We start from the raw sequence: 19,086 nt of genomic DNA, 5'->3' as shown, positions 1-19,086 counted from the left end.
ACAGCAGCCAGTGCCACGCCAGCCCAGTGCCACATCAGTCAGCTCAATGTCACACCAGCCAGTGCCACAGCAGCCCAGTGCCACACCAGCCAGTGTCACGCCAGCCAGTGCCACAGGAGCCAGCCCAGTGCCACGCCAGCCAGTGCCACACCAGCCCGGTGCCACATCAGTCAGCTCAATGTCACACCAGCCAGTGCCACACCAGCCAGCCCAGTGCCACACCAGCCAGCCCAGTGCCACACCAGCCAGTGCCACGCTAGCCAGTGCCATGCCAGCCAGTGTTACAGGAGCCAGCCCAGTGCCACAGCAGCCCAGTGCCACAGCAGGCAGTGCCACACCAGCCCAGTGCCACAGCAGGCAGTGCCACAGCAGCCCAGTGCCACAGCAGGCAGCCAGTGGCACCCGCCTGGTGCCAGCCCATCCCAGGGACACGCTGCTGTCTCCCTGCAGGGCTGTAATCCCCGTTTGAAGCAGTCTGTGATTACGGATTTCCCTGATAAGCCCAGACAACTCTGCAAAACCCCTGCCCAAGGATTTTCTTTGCTTTTCCGAGTCCTGGTGAGGCTGAGAGGCTGAGGAGGGAGAAGCTGCCCTGTGACCGAGGCAGGGCTGGTGGGAGCAGCACGGGGTGTTTCCCTGCTGCTGCTGCTGTGGGTGCCAGCCTGACTCGGCTGCTCTGGGGCAGTGCCTGCAGCACGAGGGGATGGAGATTTATCCCTTAATGCCCTGGGCAGCTCCTGGCTCTGCAGGGAGGAGCTGAGTCACTGTTTGCTCCCAGTGAGGAGGGGGCTCTGCTGTCCCTGCTGCTTCCCTCGGCCCCTCCAGGGCGCTGCCCCTTTCCTGCCCTTTTCCCATGGCACGTGGGTGACAGGGCACCCCAGGGCACCGCAGGGCACCCCGGGCAGGATGAGGCTGCTGGAAGGTGCTGCTCGTGCTCAGCAGCTCTTCAGAGGCTGTCCCTGAGCAGGCTGAGTGAGCACCAGCCCCGTGTGCCATCCCCTGTGCCCGCAGCCACGCCACAGTTCTTGGCCATGACTTCAAGGGCTTGGACCCAGGGCTTGTGCAGATAAGGGCGATTTCTGGCAGGGCTGCAGTGAGACAGGAGAGCACCTGCAGGTCTGCGTGTCACGGTCACTGCGCTGTCCCAGCTCCTGAGCAGCTCACAGAGCACACAATGAGCTCAGCCCTTGCCCGCCCTGCTCAGTTGCTGTTCCCTGGCTGCTCCTGCTCTCCTGGGCTCGTGGATGCAGCTGACCCCAGGCAGCCTCTCCAGTCCTGCTGACTGCAGGGTTCTGTTTGAGGAGCCCAGGTTGACACTGAAAAAGAGGAAAACATTTCCTGTCTCCTTAATCCAGTGTTTGAATTAGAGCTGGGCTCAGGGAGGAGCCTGGTGTTTCCTCAGAGATAAAACCTCACGTGCCAGAGTTCACACTGCTCAAAACAGGACTGAAAGGGACATGTCCCACCTGCTGTCCCCAGGGTGGCAGAGCCAGCACTGAGCTGGGACATCCTGGGACGTGGCTCCAGCCCAGGACATGTCCCCAGAGCTTCTGGGGCCACCAGAGACAGTGGCCTGCATTGAGGGGAGGCAGGGAGATGGATCTAACCCTGTGCCAGCTCCTCATGCTGCCACTGCCCTGGCAAGGACAGAGTGGGGACATGGCAGAGGGACAGCAGTGGGAGCACATTGCAGCCCCAGAGCAGCCAGGAGCCAGGGGGATGCTGACCCAGGAGCCAGAGGAGCTCTCCCCCCTGGAGCAGGGGCTGCTCAGGGATGGCACAGCTCTCTGGTGGCTGCTCAGGCATGGCACAGCTCTCTGGTGGCAGCCTTGCTGCTCACAGCCAGGTGTCTGGGCTGGAGGATGCCTCCCAGGCTCTGAGCATGTCTCCATGGGTGTTTGCTGGCTGCACACCAAGAACCCATGGCTGATCTTCCTACAAAGTCCCGAGTAAAATTAGAACAAAAGTTCACTCCTCTCCCAAGGCAGCAGGAAGTGCAGAGGGTGGGAACAGGGACAGTGAGAGCAGATGAGGTCCCGTGCCCACAGGCAGTGTCCCCATCGCTGCTGCCACCCCTGAGCTGGGCAGGGGCTGCCCCTTCCCCAGCGGGGCTCAGCCATGGGCTGGGAGTGCTGGGCTCCCTCTGGAGCCGGTCCTTGGTGCCTGGGCTGGGTCAGGGACACTGCCCAGCAGAGGGGACTGGCTGGGGGCTGGGGTGCCCATCCAGGTGACCCCACCAAGCAAAGGCTGTCCCCATGTTTGCCAAGGAGGAGAGGAGGAGGCTCCACACACACTGAGCTGAGTTTGGGCATTCCTGACCCGTGGGAGGCAGGAGGATTGGAGCATCCCCAGCGTGGCAGTGGCAGTGACAGCGGCAGTGGCAGTGGCAGGGCAGTGGCAGGACAGTGACAGTGGCAGTGACAGTGACAGTGACAGTGACAGGGTAGTGACAGTGGCATTGGCAGTGGCAGGGCAGTGACAGTGGCAGTGGCAGGGCAGTGGCAGGGCAGTGACAGTGGCAGTGACAGTGGCAGGGCAGTGGCAGTGACAGTGACAGTGGCAGTGACAGTGGCAGTGACAGTGGCAGTGACACAGTGACAGTGGCAGTGACAGTGGCAGTGGCAGTGGCAGTGGCAGTGACAGTGGCAGGGCAGTGTCAGGGCAGGGCAGTCCTGCCCCCAGTGCCCAGAGAGGGCAGCTCAGCAGCCTGGCATTGCAGGGGTTTATTTTTACGCAGCCCTGTTGCCAATGGGGACATGTCACATCTGTGGAGTTGATCAAAAGACATCCCGAGCGCTGGTGTCAGCTGCTCCTTGTGATCTCAGCGCCAGGATCTTTTCCCTTGTGGCATATCAAAAGGAGCAGGAGAATTTGGCTGCTCTGCTATTTTTAATTGCACGCACACACGCACACACAGACACACGTATAGCTGTGGATGTATGGCTTGGCTAAAAATAAAAACCTGTGCCTGTGTTCCCATGGGAAGCTTTGGGGAGAAGGGGGAGACAAAGTTGTCACAAGACTTTTTCTGGAGCAGGCACCAGGGCAGGGACAGGAAGGCAGGGACGAGGCACAGCAGGTAAGGGACACATCTGAAAGGCCAAAGGACACCTGATCCCAGAGCAGAGGGACAGCACAAGGGGGGAGGCAGCATCTGTGTCCCCCAGAGCTGGCAGTGGGGACTCCTGACCTGCTGCACGTGCTCTGACACCTGGGAACTGAGGGTTTTGCAGGGCAGGTGAGAAAATCCCCATCCCTGGGGGCCCAGTGAGGAGTTTGTGCTCCCAGAGCCCTCAGGGGTGCCCGATACTCTTTGTGGCACCACACTTGTGCTATCTACCTGGTACCCATCCGAAAGAGGTGAAGGGAGAGCGCTGGGAGAGCATCCCCCAGAGCTTTGTGTGGGGCAGCCCCAGCTGCTCCCTGCATCCACTGCAGCCCCTGGGCATGGCTGGGGCATGGGGCCTGGCACTGCTCACCTTCAGGCCATAAAACCACTCTCCTGCCCTTGCTGTGCCCTCCGAGGTGCTCTCCCTGTTTTCCACCTCCCCTGGGATGGGGCAGGCTGGGAAGCAGGTGGGAAATGCAGGAAGGGAGGGAGTGTGTGCAGGGGAGTGTCCTTTGGAGTGTCCTGGATGTGGTGGGGAGCGTGGCAGACAGGCTCCTCAGCCTGGGGGAACACAGCCAGTAATCCCAGATTATCCCAATTTGAAAAACAAAAAAACGAGAAGAGAGAAAAGCTGTCTTTTCCCTTCCTGCAGCTGGGTTTGAAATCCCCTTTCCTTCCCACTGAGTGATGGAGCAGACCCTTGCAGGGTGCTCCAGGAGGAGGGGCCCCCACGCTCCCCCGCAGCCTCTCTCACATGCTCAGATGTTTGCCTGCTCCAAAATCCGTTTGCTCTGTAAATAAACTTGCTTCCCTCAGTGCCAGAAGCCTCCCCTTGGGCAGGCAGTGCTGGGAGGAGCCTCTCCAGACCTTTCCCTGTGTTTTACCCTGGCACCGAGGCTGAAGCAGGCACGGTGCAGGTGCCAGGGCAGGCACTGGGTGCTGGTGCCAGCCCCAGCCCCCTCTGGGGTTTCGTGGCTGGAACCCAAGTGGGGCAGGTGCCAGCTCCTTTCTGTGGTTAAGTGGAGATTTTTAGCTCACATCACCCCAAGTGTTCTCAGACATCCATTCATTTCCAGGCTGTCCTCACCCTGCAGGGAGCAGGGAGCAGCTCTGGTGGCCTGGGTGGTGCTTTGGGATCCTGAGGGCTCCAGGGCCCTTGGGGGGACAGGGTGAGCAGCAGCTGTGAGGCTGGCCCTGTGTGCTGCTGTCCCAGGTGTCCTGTGCTGATCCCCAGGCCACCACTGGATGTCACTTTTAGGGCACCAAGGGCAGGAATTGCCCCAGCCGTGGCTGTGCAGTGGCTGTGCTGTGCCCTGAGCATCTGCTCACTGGGAAGGGATGAGGCTCTTCCCAAGCAGCTCCAGCTGTGCCACAGCTGGGACACCAGCAGGGGTGTGGTGGGGCTGTGGGGCTGCTCCAGTGACCAGTGCCAGGCTGAGTGGGTGAAAAGGTGCCCAGCACACCCTGCCAGTGCCTGGAGCTCTGTGGGAAGAGGGGCTGGGAGCATTGGGGTGGATCACTGGGTGACACAGGGGGGATGCTGCTGTCCTCAGTGCCTGCTCCCCTGGTCTCAGTTGTTTCTCTGCTCTCCTGTGTGCAGTATGAGGTGTCTGGAGAGGAGCACCTCTACTCTGACTTCCCCGAGATCGATCTGTCCCAGCTGGACGCCAGCGACCTGGACTCTGCTGGCTGCTTCAGCGAGCTGCACTGGGACAGGGAGCACTCGGAGACCGACTCCAGCCAGTACAGCACCGACGACTCCGAGCTCTTCCAGGTACCCCATCCATCCCCCCTGGGTGCAGGCAGGGGGACAGAGAGGCTGGGAGCAGGGAGCACAGAGCTCTCCAGTACCCCAGGATGGAGGCACAGGGAAAGGGAGACTGGGAAGAGGGAACACACAGGACTATTAATATCTCCTCCCCAGCTGATTACTGCTCCATTAATTTGTGCACCAGCTCTAAATGGGGCAAGCAGAGTAAGGCTAATGAGGAGGAGGAGGAGGAGGCTGCTGAGGCAGCCCTCCTGTGCTGGATTATTCACTGGAATCGCAGCCGGGGTGCAGCGTGTCCTGTTCCATTCCTGGAATGCCAGGGCGGCAGTGCGGGGGTCTCAGCACTGGAAAGTTCCTTCCCAGGAGCTGGAAGCAGCCCCTTCACCCTGTTCCTTTAGGATCCAGCCCCTTCACCCTGTTCCTTTAGGATCCAGCCCCTCCACCCTGTTCCCTCACAGGAACCAGCCCCATCACCCTGTCCCTTTAGGATCCAGCCCCTTCACCCTGTTCCTTTAGGATCCAGCCCCTCCACCCTGTTCCTTTAGGATCCAGCCCCTTCACCCTGTCCCTTTAGGAATCAGCCCCTTCACCCTGTTCCTTTAGGATCCAGCCCCTTCACCCTGTTCCCTCACAGGAACCAGCCCCTTGCTCTGTTCTCCCAGCTCTGGCAGCCCCTCTGTCTCTGGGGTCCCAGTGTTCCTCTCCTCAGCCCTGGGCTGGGATGGATCTGTGGCTGTGTCAGCACAGTGCAGAGCTGGGGCAGGGAATGTTCCTGGGGCAGGGATGTTCCTGGGGCAGGGATGTTCCTGGGCACAGAGGATGCTCTTGGGGCAGGGATGCTCCTGGGGCAGGGATGCTCCTGGCACAGAGGATGCTCTTGGGGCAGGGATGTCCCTGGGGCAGGGATGCTCCTGGGGCAGGCAGGACTGCTCCATGTCCCTCTGCTCCTGTCCCATCTCCTGGAGCTGTGAGGACAGGGCAGGGCTGTCTGACAGCACAGCCAGGTTGGAAGCAGGGAGATGCAGAGGGGACTGGGCACAGAGCAGGCCGGGCAGCCCCTCACCCTGCCCAAGCTCATGCCATGCCCTGCATGTGCCTGTCCTCGGGGCTGGGGTCTCTGTGCCCTCCTGACCTTTACCCCCTTGCACAAGGAGGTTGTGTCCCCCTGGTACCAGCTAATCACCAACCCTGGGTCACATTTTGGGAGGAGGAAGATTTCTATTTAAACAAGGAGATGAAAAAAAAGCCTCAATATTTTCTAACCTGCCCATGAAATAACAACCCTCTGGCTTTTGTGCTGGGCTGATGCTGTGCTTGAAAATGGTCCAGTCCAGCTGAGGGACCTTCATCACGAGATGCATATTTTCCGTGAACTTCCTGGGGAAAAGATAAACAGAAAAGAAATGCAAAAGCCAGGCCGATGAGGAGCAGTGGAGTATGATGAAATGTATCCCACTGAACTTGTGTGCACAGCAATCTCGTGCCAATAACAGGAGGAAAAGAAACTGAGCCAGAAATGGAGCATCCTGCTGCCTTTCCCTGGAGCCTGCTCTAGTAACTGCGAGCAAGGTTAGGGCATGGAACAAAAGATGTTTAATTTTCAAACAAGAGGAGAGAAGCACAGGAGGCTGTGAGCCTCACTTTACCCCCGTGCTAATTTTATCCCTGATGGTAGCCTGCCTCTCCCTGGACATGGTTTACATTCAGATTGTGATGGAGGAGGACCAAAACGAAGGAACTGCTGGCTCACTCCAGCCATTCCTCAGCTTTGCATCCTCTCCTGGGCTTCAGCACTGTATTGCCAGACTGGAAGGGAGCTCGTGGGGCTGGGTGGGACTGGGAGGGCCCTGGGAAGGCTGGAGGTGCATCAGCAAAGCCAAAGCACAGTGAAAGGAGGGACCCAAGCCAGGCTGGAGCAGTGGGCAAGGGGGAGGCGGAGCAGCTCCTGTCCAGGAATGAGATGGGCCTTGCACTACAGCTCCCCTGACGCAGTTTTGGGTGAGCAGCATGATCTGGGGGTGCTGATGGGAGACTGGGGAGTGACTGGGGCTGTGCTCTGGATAGATCTCTGCCAGAGCACTGGGTGCAGCGGTGTGGGAGGGCTGAGAGCCCCTGAGCAGCTGGAGGTGCCTGTGTTTGGGGGCTCTCAGTGAGCCCAAAGCTCAGCATGGTTCTTGTCACAAGCTGTGGCACCAGGCCAGTGGTGCAGCTTCCCCTGTGCCCTCCTGGGAGGCTGTGCCCTCTTGTCCACTGGGCAGCGCTGGCTGAGCTCACAGCTCCTGCACTTGCAGAGTCAGGAGGATTTGGGCCAGGAGCCTTTTCCTGACAGATCCTTCATCTGCTGCTGTTTGCCTCATGGTGGGGTGGAGGGGCTGTGGGCAGAGAAGATGCTCTGGTTCGTTCTTTTCCTGCTGGGCTGCAGGTGGACAGACTGACACTGCTATTCCAGGTCTCACAGTGGGGTCACTGGGCAGTGTGGGAGCTGGTGTGGCTCTGCTGGTCCCTGTCCCCCGTCCAGCATCCTGTGGGAACCCTGTGCCCAGCCTAACCCCTGCTTTTCTTCTCTGCTGCTCCTTTCAGATAATAGACAGCGAGAACGAAGCGCTGCTGGCAGCCCTGACCGAGACTCTGGATGATATTCAGGGAGATGACATGGGCCTGGCTGCCTTCAGAACTATGGAAGAGGGGGACACGCTCAGCCCTGCCACCACCTCACCTGCCCCCTCCCCCAAACCCACCGCCCCGGTCACGGGGGGCCCCCCGGCCCCCGAGGGTGATGAGCTGTCTCTAGTAAGAACCCACTTCCTACTGTTTAAGGTGGATTTGGATGAGCCCCAGATAAGCCGGCTGCATGGGTATGATAGGAAGCCAAGGTCTGAATTTTTTCATTCTAGGCTTAAAACTCTCTTTAACCGTCAATACCAAAGCATATACTTGTATTGTATACGTATACATGTTCTGCATCATTGCTGTCACCTCCATCACCATCCTCACGGGAACCAGCTGTGTGTATACAAACCTATCTCTGGGCGGGGTGGGGGCGGGTGCCAGAGGGCTGGGGGCTGCTTTGGCACACCCACACCTGCTTTTAACCCCCCTGCAGGTGTGGGGCTGCCCGGGGCTCTCCCTGGCTCGTCCCAGCCCCGTGCCCGTGGGCAGTGGTGGCTTTTCCCCCGGCTCTGCCCTGGGCTGAGCTCCCTGCTGTCACAAGAGGGGCTTGTCTGAGTGTCAGCCCCTGCCCTCGGCTGTCAGTGGGAGGGTTTGACCCTCCCTGTGCCTTCCACCGGAGCCCCTCAGGGGCTGCGTGGCCTCCAGTCCCCCCAGATTTGGTGGCTGGAGCATCCCCCTTGGTTCCCTGCAATACTGGGGCTCCAGCCCCGCTCCCCTCCCTGCGCCCCGAGCGTTTCCTGCCGTGCCCGGGGGTTCCCTGGCACAGGACACCCAGCCTGCCGCTCACGGCGCCCCCCGAGCCCCCAGCCCGCTCCCGGGCTGTCCCCACGTCCCAGCCAAGGGGAGCAGTGACATCCAGTGGTGACAGCGTGCATCTCCACCGCGCCCGCCCCGCAGGGGTATATATCACACATGAGCTGTATGTGTATATATAGGATGTATACGTTGCAGGGGCGGGGGGGAACGGGAGCTGGGCGCTTCCACCCGCAGGAGCCTCTCTCCTAAAGCCTCGGGTGCCCCGGCTGGCATTTCCTGGCCGACCCTGACCCGGGCATCCCTTTTCTATCAGCCCCAAGCCCCAGACCTGTCTCTCCTGCAGCCCCCGGTGCCTACGCAGTCGTCTTGCTGTTGAGCTGTTGTCGCCTCCGGTTATAGCGCCACACGGGCACAATCTCAGTTGTTGTTGCTGGGTGTGGGGTCTGGGGTTTTTTTCCCTCCCCCTGACCAAAACTGGGGTTCAGTAGAAGGGTAACGTGCTGGCCCTGCCATCAGAAGGGATGGGTGAGCTGGGGAAAGCCCCGCTGCAGCGCCCATGGGTGTGACACGGTGCTGGGGGAGATCCTGACAGATCCCACAGGGATTCGCATCTCCAAAGAGCCTTGAGAGCTCGTTAATGAGTCGAGGCCCTGTCTGGATGTTTTGGCTAAATGAGCCTCACACGGGGACTCGGCGAGCTGTCCAAACCCATCACTCACACCAGTGTAAAGCCTCTGTCACCTCAGGGCAGAGCTGATGGAGTGAGAAGTTGGGATGCCGCGGCAGCTCCTGTGTGTCTGACCCGAGTGGGGCTGTCTCTGGGAACTAAATTCCCTCCTGCACACTGCCCCAGCCTGCCTGGGATCCGTGGGCCGAATGCTGTGGGGACACCCTGACACAGCCAGGCACCTGCCCCACGGCCGCGTGGGGTGGGAGCTGCTAACCCTAACCCTCCCTGCCTGATGTTTTTTTGCCCCATTTTCGGGTGGGATGCTCGGGGATGGGTGTGCTCACACATGAGCCAAGGGGTGTTTTCTCCTGCCCTCGCTGCGATGCCGACTCCTTTTCTTGCCCCTTCTCTCTGCAGCTGAAGAAGCTGCTCCTGTCTCCGTCCCCTCCGAGCTGCGAGGCCCAGCGGGACGGGAGCGCCCGGCGCCCGGGGACCCCAAAGTCCCGGCCCCCACGGCCCTGCACTAAGGTACTGCCTGAGCCCCTGCAGCACACACACCTCCTGATGGCCCCAAGGATGCCCCGGGGACTGTGAGCAGCCTCTGGGCTGGGCAGGGCCTTGGGAACAGGCAGGGACTGTCACCACAGTGCTCCCATCCCTGTCTGATGCAGTCTGGGCTGTGCAAAACTTTAGACTCTGTGCTGTGCTAAGAAGCACTTTGATCTCACTTGCACCCACGGGGGTTTGCCTCTCCCAACTTCCCTGAGCACCCCTTTGTGAAAGCCCCATGTGTTCCATGCCTGGTCAGCCCTTGCCCCCATCCCTGCTGACTCTCAGCCCAAGCCAAGGCCTTTGGCCAGGAGTCTCTGCCTGTCGTACTGCAGAGCCCACCCCAACGCTTGAGCTGATCTGAAACCCGGCAGAAGGTGCCATGAGAGATTTTTCTGCTTTGTTAATGGTAATTGTGCAGTGCATTAGGCCTGGCCAATTAGATTGTGTGGGAAGAGCAGCAGATCCCTCCAGGGGAGCAGGAGCATCCCTGCCTGCACTCGGGGCACGGGGCTGACCGCAGGGAGGTCGGGGTGCTGGTGAGCCACAGCTGGGGGGTGTGAGGGTGTGGGGGGCTCTGTCAGCCTCCTCTCAGTGGCTGTGGGGCTCAGGGCTGATTTTCTCCTTTCTCCTCTCTCCTCTCGGAAGGTGGAGGGTCCCCGGGACAGGAGGGCGAGCGTCCCGCAGGCACAGAGCCGCAGCTGCACGGAGCTGCACCGGCACCTCACCTCCAGCACCTCCTGCTCGCAGACCAAAGCCCCCCAGGCGCCCGAGGAGTGCCCCGGCAGCGGCCACCACCCGTCCCCAGGGCACTGCGCCCATCACGAGGACGACAGCGACTCCAGCGAGGACTCGCTGAGCTCCGGCGACTCGGCGGCCGCGCTGTCCTCGGCGGAGGAGGGCCCGGGCCCCCAGTTCTCCTGCGAGGGGGAGCTGCACTCGGTGCTGGAGCTGATCCGCTACATGCACACCTACTGCCTGCCGCCCCGCAAGCTGCCCGCCCGCGACCCCGCCGAGGGCCGGCCCCAGCCCTGCGGCAGCCCCTACAAGAGAGCCAAACCGGACTGTGCCCCCGGGCAGGGCCGGCCGGGCTGCGCCTGGCAGGCGGCTGGCAGCTGCAAGAAGCCCGGAGCGTCCTTCTCCATCCTGAAGGAGCTGCTGGCGCGGGACCTGCTGTGCGATGTGAGCAAGCCATACCGCCTGGGCAAGCCCGTGTACGCCGCCCTGGCACGGCCGCCCGGCTCCTGCTCCCCCGTGCCGCCCGACGGGGAGGATGCCGGCGGGACTTGCACGCCCAGAGGCAGAGCAGAGAGGGGCGAGCCCCGGCAGAGCCCCGAGGCGGAGGCGCCCCGGGAGCTGGGGGCCCTCGAGGACGATGCCGGGAGGCAGGAGGGGAAGGCGCCCCGCAAGCAGGACAGCGCTGTGTACGCCGTGCGCCGCTCCAAGAGACTCAACCCCGAGCTCGGGCACTGGCTCTCCTTCCTCGAGGAGCCCCACGCCGAGCCCTCCGTGCCCCTGGGCTGCAGGGAGGCCGCGCCGTGCCTGCTGCTGGAGGGGTTTTCTGCCGAGGAGCCGGCGGCCGAAGTGGAGGTGGGGGGCACGGCCCCATCAGCAGAGCCCCAGCCCCTCTGCCTGGGCTCCCCGGCGGATGGAGAGGTGGCCACGGAGAGCCGGCGCTGTGCCCTCCTGGAGCAGACAGGTGAGGGCCTGGCCACTGTCACTCTGCTCGGTGTGCCCGTGCTGCCATCCCTGCCATGCGTGAGTGATGCTGCCCGGGTGCTGGGCACTCAGCTGGCAGGAGAGCTGTGAGCAGCCCCCCGTGCTGCCTGGCTGTGGGGTCCCATGCATGGGCAGCTGGGGGTCTGTTCACTTTTGGGGTGCTTTTTCAATCCATGGGCATCCTCTGCCTCAGTTTCTCCATGGTTATAATGAGGTGGAGGAGTTGGTGTGACCATAACCCAGCAGGGACCAGGTTGCCCCATCCCTCCAGGTTTTTCCTTGTGAGATCTCCCTGGCTCTGGGCTCTGGGGTTCAGCAGCAGTGGTACCCCAAAACCCCAGCAAGCTGCAAGTGCAGGAGTGGCTCAGCCCTGCCGGTCCCTCTCAGGTGGGCAAAGCCCTCAGTGGGCACTGCAGGGGTACAGCCCCACTGGTAACCTGCTTCTCTCCTGCCTTTCAGAAACACCCAGGTGTCTCACGCTGTCCTTGGCACAAACGTAAGTGCAGGTGGGGCTGGATGAACCGTTCTGGGGCTGGGAACTGCCTGGGGTTGTGTGGCTGGGCAGGGGCCCTGCAGGCAGCACAGGGAGCTGTGTTTGCAGAGCACAGGGTGCGAGGAGCTGGGACAGTCCCATGCCCAGGGCAGGGCGTTTTGTGTGTGCCCTGGAGCTGCTCACCCCACTGCCCTTGTGGGGTAACTCATGTCAGGCACCAGCCAAAGTGGGAGGGTTCACTTGTGGGAAGTCTTTTCTCAGCTTGCTTTTGGGCTTTGGGGCTGTGTTCACCTAAACACTTTCCTGGTTTTCTGCTCTTCTCCAGTGACCCAACCTTTGGGAAGAGAAACTTTGAGCCAATGCTGACCGTGGAGCTGTGTGGGACAGCAGGTAGGACATGCTTTGAATTCTTTAGTTTTGTAAAAATGTACTCTAGGAGAGAGCTCATTCACCCTAAATTCAGACTGGAGTCATCATTCCAGCCTACCCAGCCAAGGGGGCACCTTCATCCCCTTCACAGTGCAGACACAGGAGCCTGCTGTGCGCTGCCACATCCGAGCACCAGCAGCAGCTCGGGGGAATGCCTTCGGGGCGGGAGGAGATGTTCAGGGGGGCCCTGCATGAGCCAGGAGGGAAGGGAGAGCCCTCTGCTCCCTGCTGGGATCAAGGCATCCTTCTTGTTCCCCCGGGTGCCCCTGGACGAGGCTGTGGGGGCAGCCAGGACTGGGGTGGGGCAGGGCAGGCCAGGGAGGGCAGAGCTGACTCCTGCCCTTTGTTTGGGGGCTCCAGGTCTCACACCGCCCACCACTCCGCCATACAAACCCGCCGAGGAGGACCTGTACAAGCCAGACATCCCCCAGGAGGCCGGGAAGGAGGAGGGGATGGCCCCCAGCCCCGGGGACGCGGCAGCCTCGCGGAAAGCGCCCAGGAAGCACCCGGAGAGGACGGAGCTGTTCGCCCACCTGAGCCGGGCGCGGGCGCTGCCCGAGCAGCAGGGCGTGCTCAAGCGGCCCTTCTCCCGCTCCTTCGGGGACCACGACTACTGCCAGGTGCTGAAACCCGAGCCTGCCCTGCAGAGGAAGGTGCTCAAGTCGTGGGAGCCCCCGAGCCAGCTGGAGACGGAGCACAAGAGGAGGGTCCCGGCCGCCCACTACCAGGGGCTGGAGCTCGGCAAGGACACGGGCGCCGAGATGCTCTGGAAGGACGGCGTCAAGCAGCTGAGAGACCAGGAGATCCGAGCCAGCTTAACAAAGCACTTTGGCTTTCTGGACAGTGCCCTCGATGACGAGGACATGGTCTTCTGCAAGACCCCCGAGTACGACACCGTCTTTGAGGACAGCTGCAGTGAGAGCGGCTCCCCCGTGGAGGAGGATGAGGAGGAAGAGGAGGAGGAGGAGGAGGAGCACGGCGACACCAAGCTGTGCCTGAGGAGAAGCGCCCTTTCCAGGGGCAGTTTGCATTACTGCTCCCGGAGCAGGTCCAGCTCGGGCTCCTCGTGCTGCCGGTCACGGTCACCTGCCAGCAGACGCACCTTCAGGTACGGGCACACGGGGACGTTGGCACTGGTTGTGTCCCCTGAGCTTTCAGTGTGGTGCAGGGCACCCCCAGTACTCTCTGCTCTGCTGGCACAAGTAGTAAAGGTGCTAATTAATGAAAGAAAAAGTGTGAAAGTAATTGGTGCTGCGAGTAGTAAAGATGCTAATTAATGAAAGAAAAACGATGAAAATAATTGGTACTGCATCAGCCACTGCTGCAAGTGTCAGCCATGGCCTGAGGAAGCCGTGGAGGACTGAAGCAGCCAGGGGGTTCCATGGGTGGCAGGGCATGGGCAGGACCCAGGCCTGGGAAGGGGCAGGTGCTGCCTGGGGACACCCTGGCATCTATGAGAAAAAGCTTTGCAGTGTCCTTTCCAGTGAGCCCAGACCCCAGTCTCTCCTTGGCTCCCAGTGCCCCCACTCCTGTGGGTGTCTCAGCTTCTCACTGATGTTTGAAGCTTTCCCAGCAGCTCCCCCAGCCCCAGGCTGAGCTCCTGTCCCTCCCTGCAGGTGTGAGAACGGCGAGCAGTGTCAGGGCGGCAGCGGGCAGCGGGGCCAGCTGAAGAAGAGACGGGAAAAGGCCATCGTAAGTGAGGGGACACAGCAAGGCCAGCCCTCGGCTCATCTCCTGCTCCCAAAAGCAGCAGTGGAGCCCATTGGCCCTGGCTTCAGCATCCCTTGGTGCGAGGCCAGTGTTAAACAAGGACAGGGGCTGGTGGGGGGAGGAAAACCCAACGTGCAGCAGGAGCCGCCAGCGATTGGCAACACACGGAGTCCTTGGCACAGGGATGCCCAGAGCCTCCTACGCTGGTGCCTCCGTGCACTTGGCACTGGCAGTTTGTGGGGTGAACTGGGGAATCCCTGATGGCACAGATATGGCCCTGCTGCATCCTCGTGCACCGGGAACCTGTGGGCACATGGAGGGAGCTGGGAGAGAAGTGGGCATGTGGGAAAGTAAATTGGTGCTCCCTACTGCTGTGCACACACACTCACACTCACACATGCTGCTTTGGCACTTCTTCCTGCAATGCAATTGGATTTTGCCACTGGCAATTCTTGGGACTGTATCCCACATTTGCCAGGAGAAGTTGCAAGAATGAAGGAGAATTTTATAAGAGAAAAGGGGGCAGTGGCTGCTCCAGCTTGGTTATGGCTGTCCTGGGGGTGACACTGTGACCTGGCTCCAGATCCTGGAGATGTCAGGCTGTGTCCATGGCAGAGTTTCCCAGTGCTGGCTGCAGGGCCTCCTCCACAGCCCATCAGCAGCACAGAGGTGCAGGCTCCAAGCCTGAAAGCTTTTGGTTGCTTTGGCAGGGGGAAGGCCGGGTGGTGTACATCAGAAACCTCTCCAGCAGCATGAGCTCCAGCGAGCTGAAGAAACGCTTTGAGGTGTTTGGTGAAATCGTGGAGTGTCAGGTCCTGACCAGGACTAACAGGTGGGTGGGCAGTGAGCTGTGGCCCTGGGCTCCAGCAGCCACCAGCAGCTCCTCTCCTCAAACCCCACAGCACTGCCAGGCAGTGCCACATCAATCCCCTGGGTCAGCCGAGCCCTCGGTCTCGGTGCTTTTGTCAAGGAGATTCAGTGTGCCCAGAGCTCCAAGGGCATCTGTGGGATGGAGGAGGGGAAGAATGATGGGCCAGGGCTGTAGTGCTGCATCACAAGGGCTGTGGGGCTCATCACATCCTGAATTCTCTCTCTGGTTGCCCAGGGGGGAGAAGTACGGCTTCATCACATACCGATACTCCGAGCACGCCGCCTTATCGCTGAAGAACGGCCCCTCGCTGAGGAAGAGGAACGAGCCTTCCTTCCAGCTCAGCTCTGGTGGCCTGGGGCGCTTCTTCTGGACCAGATACGCTGACCTGGGTGAGGAAGCAGCAGCTGCTTTGTCTCTTTTATCAGCACAGAGCTGTTAGAGCACAGTGCACCGCGGAGCCCTGGTCACGCAGGGATCCCCAACGCCTGCAGAGCCTGCAGGAGAGGCCCACTGCCTTTCCTATGGCTCATGGCTCACACAGGTGGATTGGGGAACTGGGGAGAAGGAAGGAAACTGGTGTGAGGCCTCAGGGTGTGCTGGCTGCAAAATGGAGCATCACAGCCCGGGGTGCTGGGTCTCAGCTGAGCGCAGCCCATCCTGTGTCTGCTGAGTTTCTGCACAGTGCTGGAGGCTTTCCAGCAGAAAACTCCCTTTCCAGGCATTAGAGAAGGCAGTCAGCAACATTTCATTAGCCCAAGAGGTGATGTGGGTGGTTTGCTGCTCTGCAGGACAGATTCACCAGGCTGCACATGCACTCTGGAGCCAAAGTGACAGCACTGAAATGTGCTGTGCTCGCATTAATCCTTTCAGTGCTTCAGCAAGGTCTCAGTGACTGTGTCACCAGGGCTGCAGCCTGAGCTGAGGGCCAGGAGCCAAACCCTGTGCTAGTCTTGCAAGAGAAATGTGTCCCAGGCTTTGCCCAGCCCTCCTTGCTTCAGGTGTTTCACCAGCACTGCATGTTTATTTCTGTACCCTCTGCAGAGGCTGAAGGGTTTGATGAGTGAAAGACTGAGGTCCAGAAAATAAAGCCCCAAGTCTTGACTTACCTCCAGATGCCCCATCTGATTCAAGTACTCCCTGCTTTTTTTATCGCCTTGCAGTATCTGCTCTGCTTACAGCAGCCATCCCTTGACTTTGATTGTGGGCACAAGTGTCCAATTTTCATCTAAATAAATCCCAGAGCCTCCCATTTTGGACACAGAGAAATTAGGAACCAGATAGCACCCTGTGAGGAAGATGGTGACCGTGCAGTGCTGTGGGGAGGGGAGCCAGAGCTGTCCCCCTGCCTAAGAGAAGCCCCCTGAGTGCTCCTCACCTGACTTCTGCAGAGCCACCAGGGTTGGTCACCCCCTTCCTGCACAGCCCAGCTCATTCCTAAAATCCTGCTCATCCTGCTACAGGGTGAGAAGGCGAGCCCCCAGGCAGAGGGGAAATGCAACCACACCAATCAACAATACACACCCAAACTGTTAAGATGCTGTGAAATTCGGCAGCCTTGGTTCTGCTGTGTGCTGAATTGCCTGGGCTTTCCAGGGGCACTCTGTGTTCAGCTCCTGGCAGTGGAGCAGGCAGGCTCTGCCACCAGCACAGCTCCCATGGCATGGCCCTGTGTCAGCCCTTCCAAATTCAGCGGCACACAGGAGATTTTTTCACCCTGGCAGTGAATGCCAGTGGTGTGTGCCCTGGCCTGGCTGCAGCCCCTCTCTTTTCACTGTCACCATCACCGCTGTGCCCAGCCTGGCTGTGCAGTAGCAGGGCAGTGAGCAGTGCCCTGCTGTGCCTCAGTTTCCCTCCCCACGAGGCAGACAGGGCGCTGATCCCCCTCCCTGACCCGGCTGTCCTCTGTCCCTGCCACCCCCAGATTGCGGCACGGACGAGTCGTCCCCAGCTCCGGTGAAAAGCAAGTACGAGACCATGGATTTCGACAGCTTGCTGCAGGAGGCCCAGCTCAGCCTGCATCGGTAACAGCCTTAACCTTGGAGGAATACCTCAATACCTCAGTCAAGGCACTTCCAATATGTTTACGTTTTCAAAGAAATTATTCAGTCTATGGCAAGCGAGAGAGCGAGAGAGAGCGAGAGCACGCCCGCGAGAGAGAGACTGCTGTCCCCTGATCGATGTTTACATTGAACAAAGCTGCTTCTGTCTGTGAGTCCCCATGGTGTTGATGTCTCACTGCCACACGTTAGTCCCCCCTCTGCTTCTGACTGGTTGTTTTAGGGTGAGCCTAGGAGCCCCCCGGCCCCTCTTCCCCCTCCCAGCCCTCCCCATGCTCCCGCCGTGGAGTTGCAGCTGTGTTCACCATAACATTTTTTTGTCCGTAGTGTGTGATGATGAAATTGTTCATTGTGAATAGAATCAGGATTATAAACTAATTTTTAATAGAAGAAGAGAAGAAAAAAAAAAGTATATACTTAAAAAAATGTATTTATGGCTCAGATGTACTGTAATTCAGATTTATTGTACCGCTTCCTTGATTTTTAACTATGCACTGTAATGAGGCACTTGCCACTCAGCAAATGGGGGGTCAGAGCAGTCACAGAGCTGACATTCCCCTGCCTCCCTTGCTGGCAAACCGGAGTGCTCGGTGCTTGCCCCGGGGTCACCCACTTTGCTGTCAAAGCCATTCTTCGTGCTGGCGTGGCCCGAGCCCCCAGCATCACCCCCATGCTGAGCTGGGTGCTGGTGGGTGATGGATGCAGCTTTGCAGGCTGCAGAGGCTGGGAGAGGGATGCAGGGCCTGCAGCCAGCGCTGCTGCTGCCTCCGCTGCCTTTGGAGCCAGGAGAGAGGGGCTGGGGGGCTGCAGCCAGCTGGGCACATGGGTCCTGCTGGCACAGCCTGGGGCATGGATGTCTCCGGGCCATGTGGAGGAGCTGGCTCCTCTCCAGCTCCTTGGTTGGCTGTGAGACTGGCCAGGCCCTGTGGCTTGATGCACACTTGCTTCCACACCCTGCAAAGCAAGTGGGGCAAGAAGACCTGTGTGTGCTTCCCACTGGGCAGCCAGCCCCAAATCCAGCCCAAAGTAAGGCCAGCCCCAAGTGCAGAGAGGTGGGGCGGGCACAGCACCCACACTGAGCACCCACACTGAGCACCCCCCAGCCCCCTGCCCCGTAGCTGATAAGCCATACACGTCCCAGCACCCACCCGCACCCCGGATCCGTCCAGCGCCCCGGGGCACGCCTCTGCCTCTGGCCAAGGGCCCTCGGCGCTGGACTGAAGTGTAAAATGAACTTGTGGACTCGCCCTCCACGTGTGGGTGTGGTGGGAAGGGGACACAGCCCCCACCAGCCGGAGCAAAGCCCACCACCAGCCGGCCAGAGGCGCTGTTTTCCCAAGGGAGTGGGAACCTTGCCGCTCCTCAAGCCATCACCACCTTCTCCTTTTATTTTTGAGCCCCAGAGACCACTAGGGATTCAGCCATCCTCTGTAGATAGAATATTATAGCCTTAACTCTGCCAATAGATAGATTAGAGTCTCCTGGGGTCTCCCCTCCCCACGGCGTGGGGGTTTCACCCCCGGTTCCCTGGGTATGTTCCGTCCTGCAGGGAGAGCGACCAAAGCCTGGGAAGTGGCACAGGATGCGAGGCCCGGAGCCGGAGCCGTGCCAGGGTGGGCCCTGGAGCGCAGCTGGGCTCTGGCAGGAGCAGGAATGCCGGCAGCGCCGACACCAGCACAGTTCCCTGGCTGTTCCCTCGGGAGAGCCGTGGTTCTGACAACACCAGCCCGGCAGCGCCAGGGCCCGGGGCCACCGCGGGGTCCCCACGCTGCCACCGGTGACCATCGCTGCCAGGGAACAGCCCTCGTGCCATTCCAGCCTCGGCAGTGAAATCTGGCGCCTCTCCCACCCCCAGATCCCCCGTTCTCATCCCACCTTAGCGACCACGAGCAGCTCTGGCTGAGACTGAGCATCTGCTATTGGCAATTGCCTCATTGTAGCTTTGCCTTTTTCTGTCCTAGTATTTCCTCACGATGATGATGTTTACATGTGATTGCTATAGAGCTTATGTAGAATGTATATAGCGACACATTTAGGGTGGGTAGTACTGTCCTGTGCTGTGCTGATGTTTTTCAGAAAACGATCAATCCAAAAGAAAAAAAAACCAACAAAAAAAAAAAAAAAGAAAGAAAGAAAGAAAAAAAGAAGAGCAAATAAGTGGAATTCTTCCATCTCCCACTCAGCTGGGGGCACCCGTGGCTGGGCCCCGCTGGGGATGCATCAAGGGTGGTGGAGGGGAAGGGTTAGTGCAGAGCTGGGGGGCTCCAGCCCACCCAGGGGAT

At 60.2% G+C, this 19,086-nt stretch overlaps 1 protein-coding gene across 1 annotated transcript in view; it reads left to right on the top strand.

The window, feature by feature from the left end:
* Positions 1 to 18,951, top strand: part of PPARGC1B (PPARG coactivator 1 beta) — a 44,285-nt gene extending 25,334 nt beyond the window's left edge. Inside the window, exons 2-12 of the mRNA XM_074552387.1 lie at positions 4,710 to 4,883; positions 7,461 to 7,670; positions 9,394 to 9,504; positions 10,174 to 11,224; positions 11,704 to 11,740; positions 12,063 to 12,127; positions 12,527 to 13,274; positions 13,783 to 13,858; positions 14,587 to 14,708; positions 14,982 to 15,136; positions 16,669 to 18,951. Coding sequence (XP_074408488.1) covers positions 4,710 to 4,883; positions 7,461 to 7,670; positions 9,394 to 9,504; positions 10,174 to 11,224; positions 11,704 to 11,740; positions 12,063 to 12,127; positions 12,527 to 13,274; positions 13,783 to 13,858; positions 14,587 to 14,708; positions 14,982 to 15,136; positions 16,669 to 16,772 — 2,853 coding nt within the window. The 3' untranslated portion in view covers positions 16,773 to 18,951. The remainder of the gene's footprint in view (positions 1 to 4,709; positions 4,884 to 7,460; positions 7,671 to 9,393; positions 9,505 to 10,173; positions 11,225 to 11,703; positions 11,741 to 12,062; positions 12,128 to 12,526; positions 13,275 to 13,782; positions 13,859 to 14,586; positions 14,709 to 14,981; positions 15,137 to 16,668) is intronic.
* The last annotated feature ends 135 nt before the right edge of the window (positions 18,952 to 19,086 follow it).

This window comes from Zonotrichia albicollis, chromosome 15 (genome assembly GCF_047830755.1).
Source record: "Zonotrichia albicollis isolate bZonAlb1 chromosome 15, bZonAlb1.hap1, whole genome shotgun sequence".
Taxonomy (NCBI): Eukaryota; Metazoa; Chordata; class Aves; order Passeriformes; family Passerellidae; genus Zonotrichia; species Zonotrichia albicollis.
Note: the sequence above shows the minus strand (reverse complement) of the source record. Positions and strands in the feature narration are given on the sequence as shown.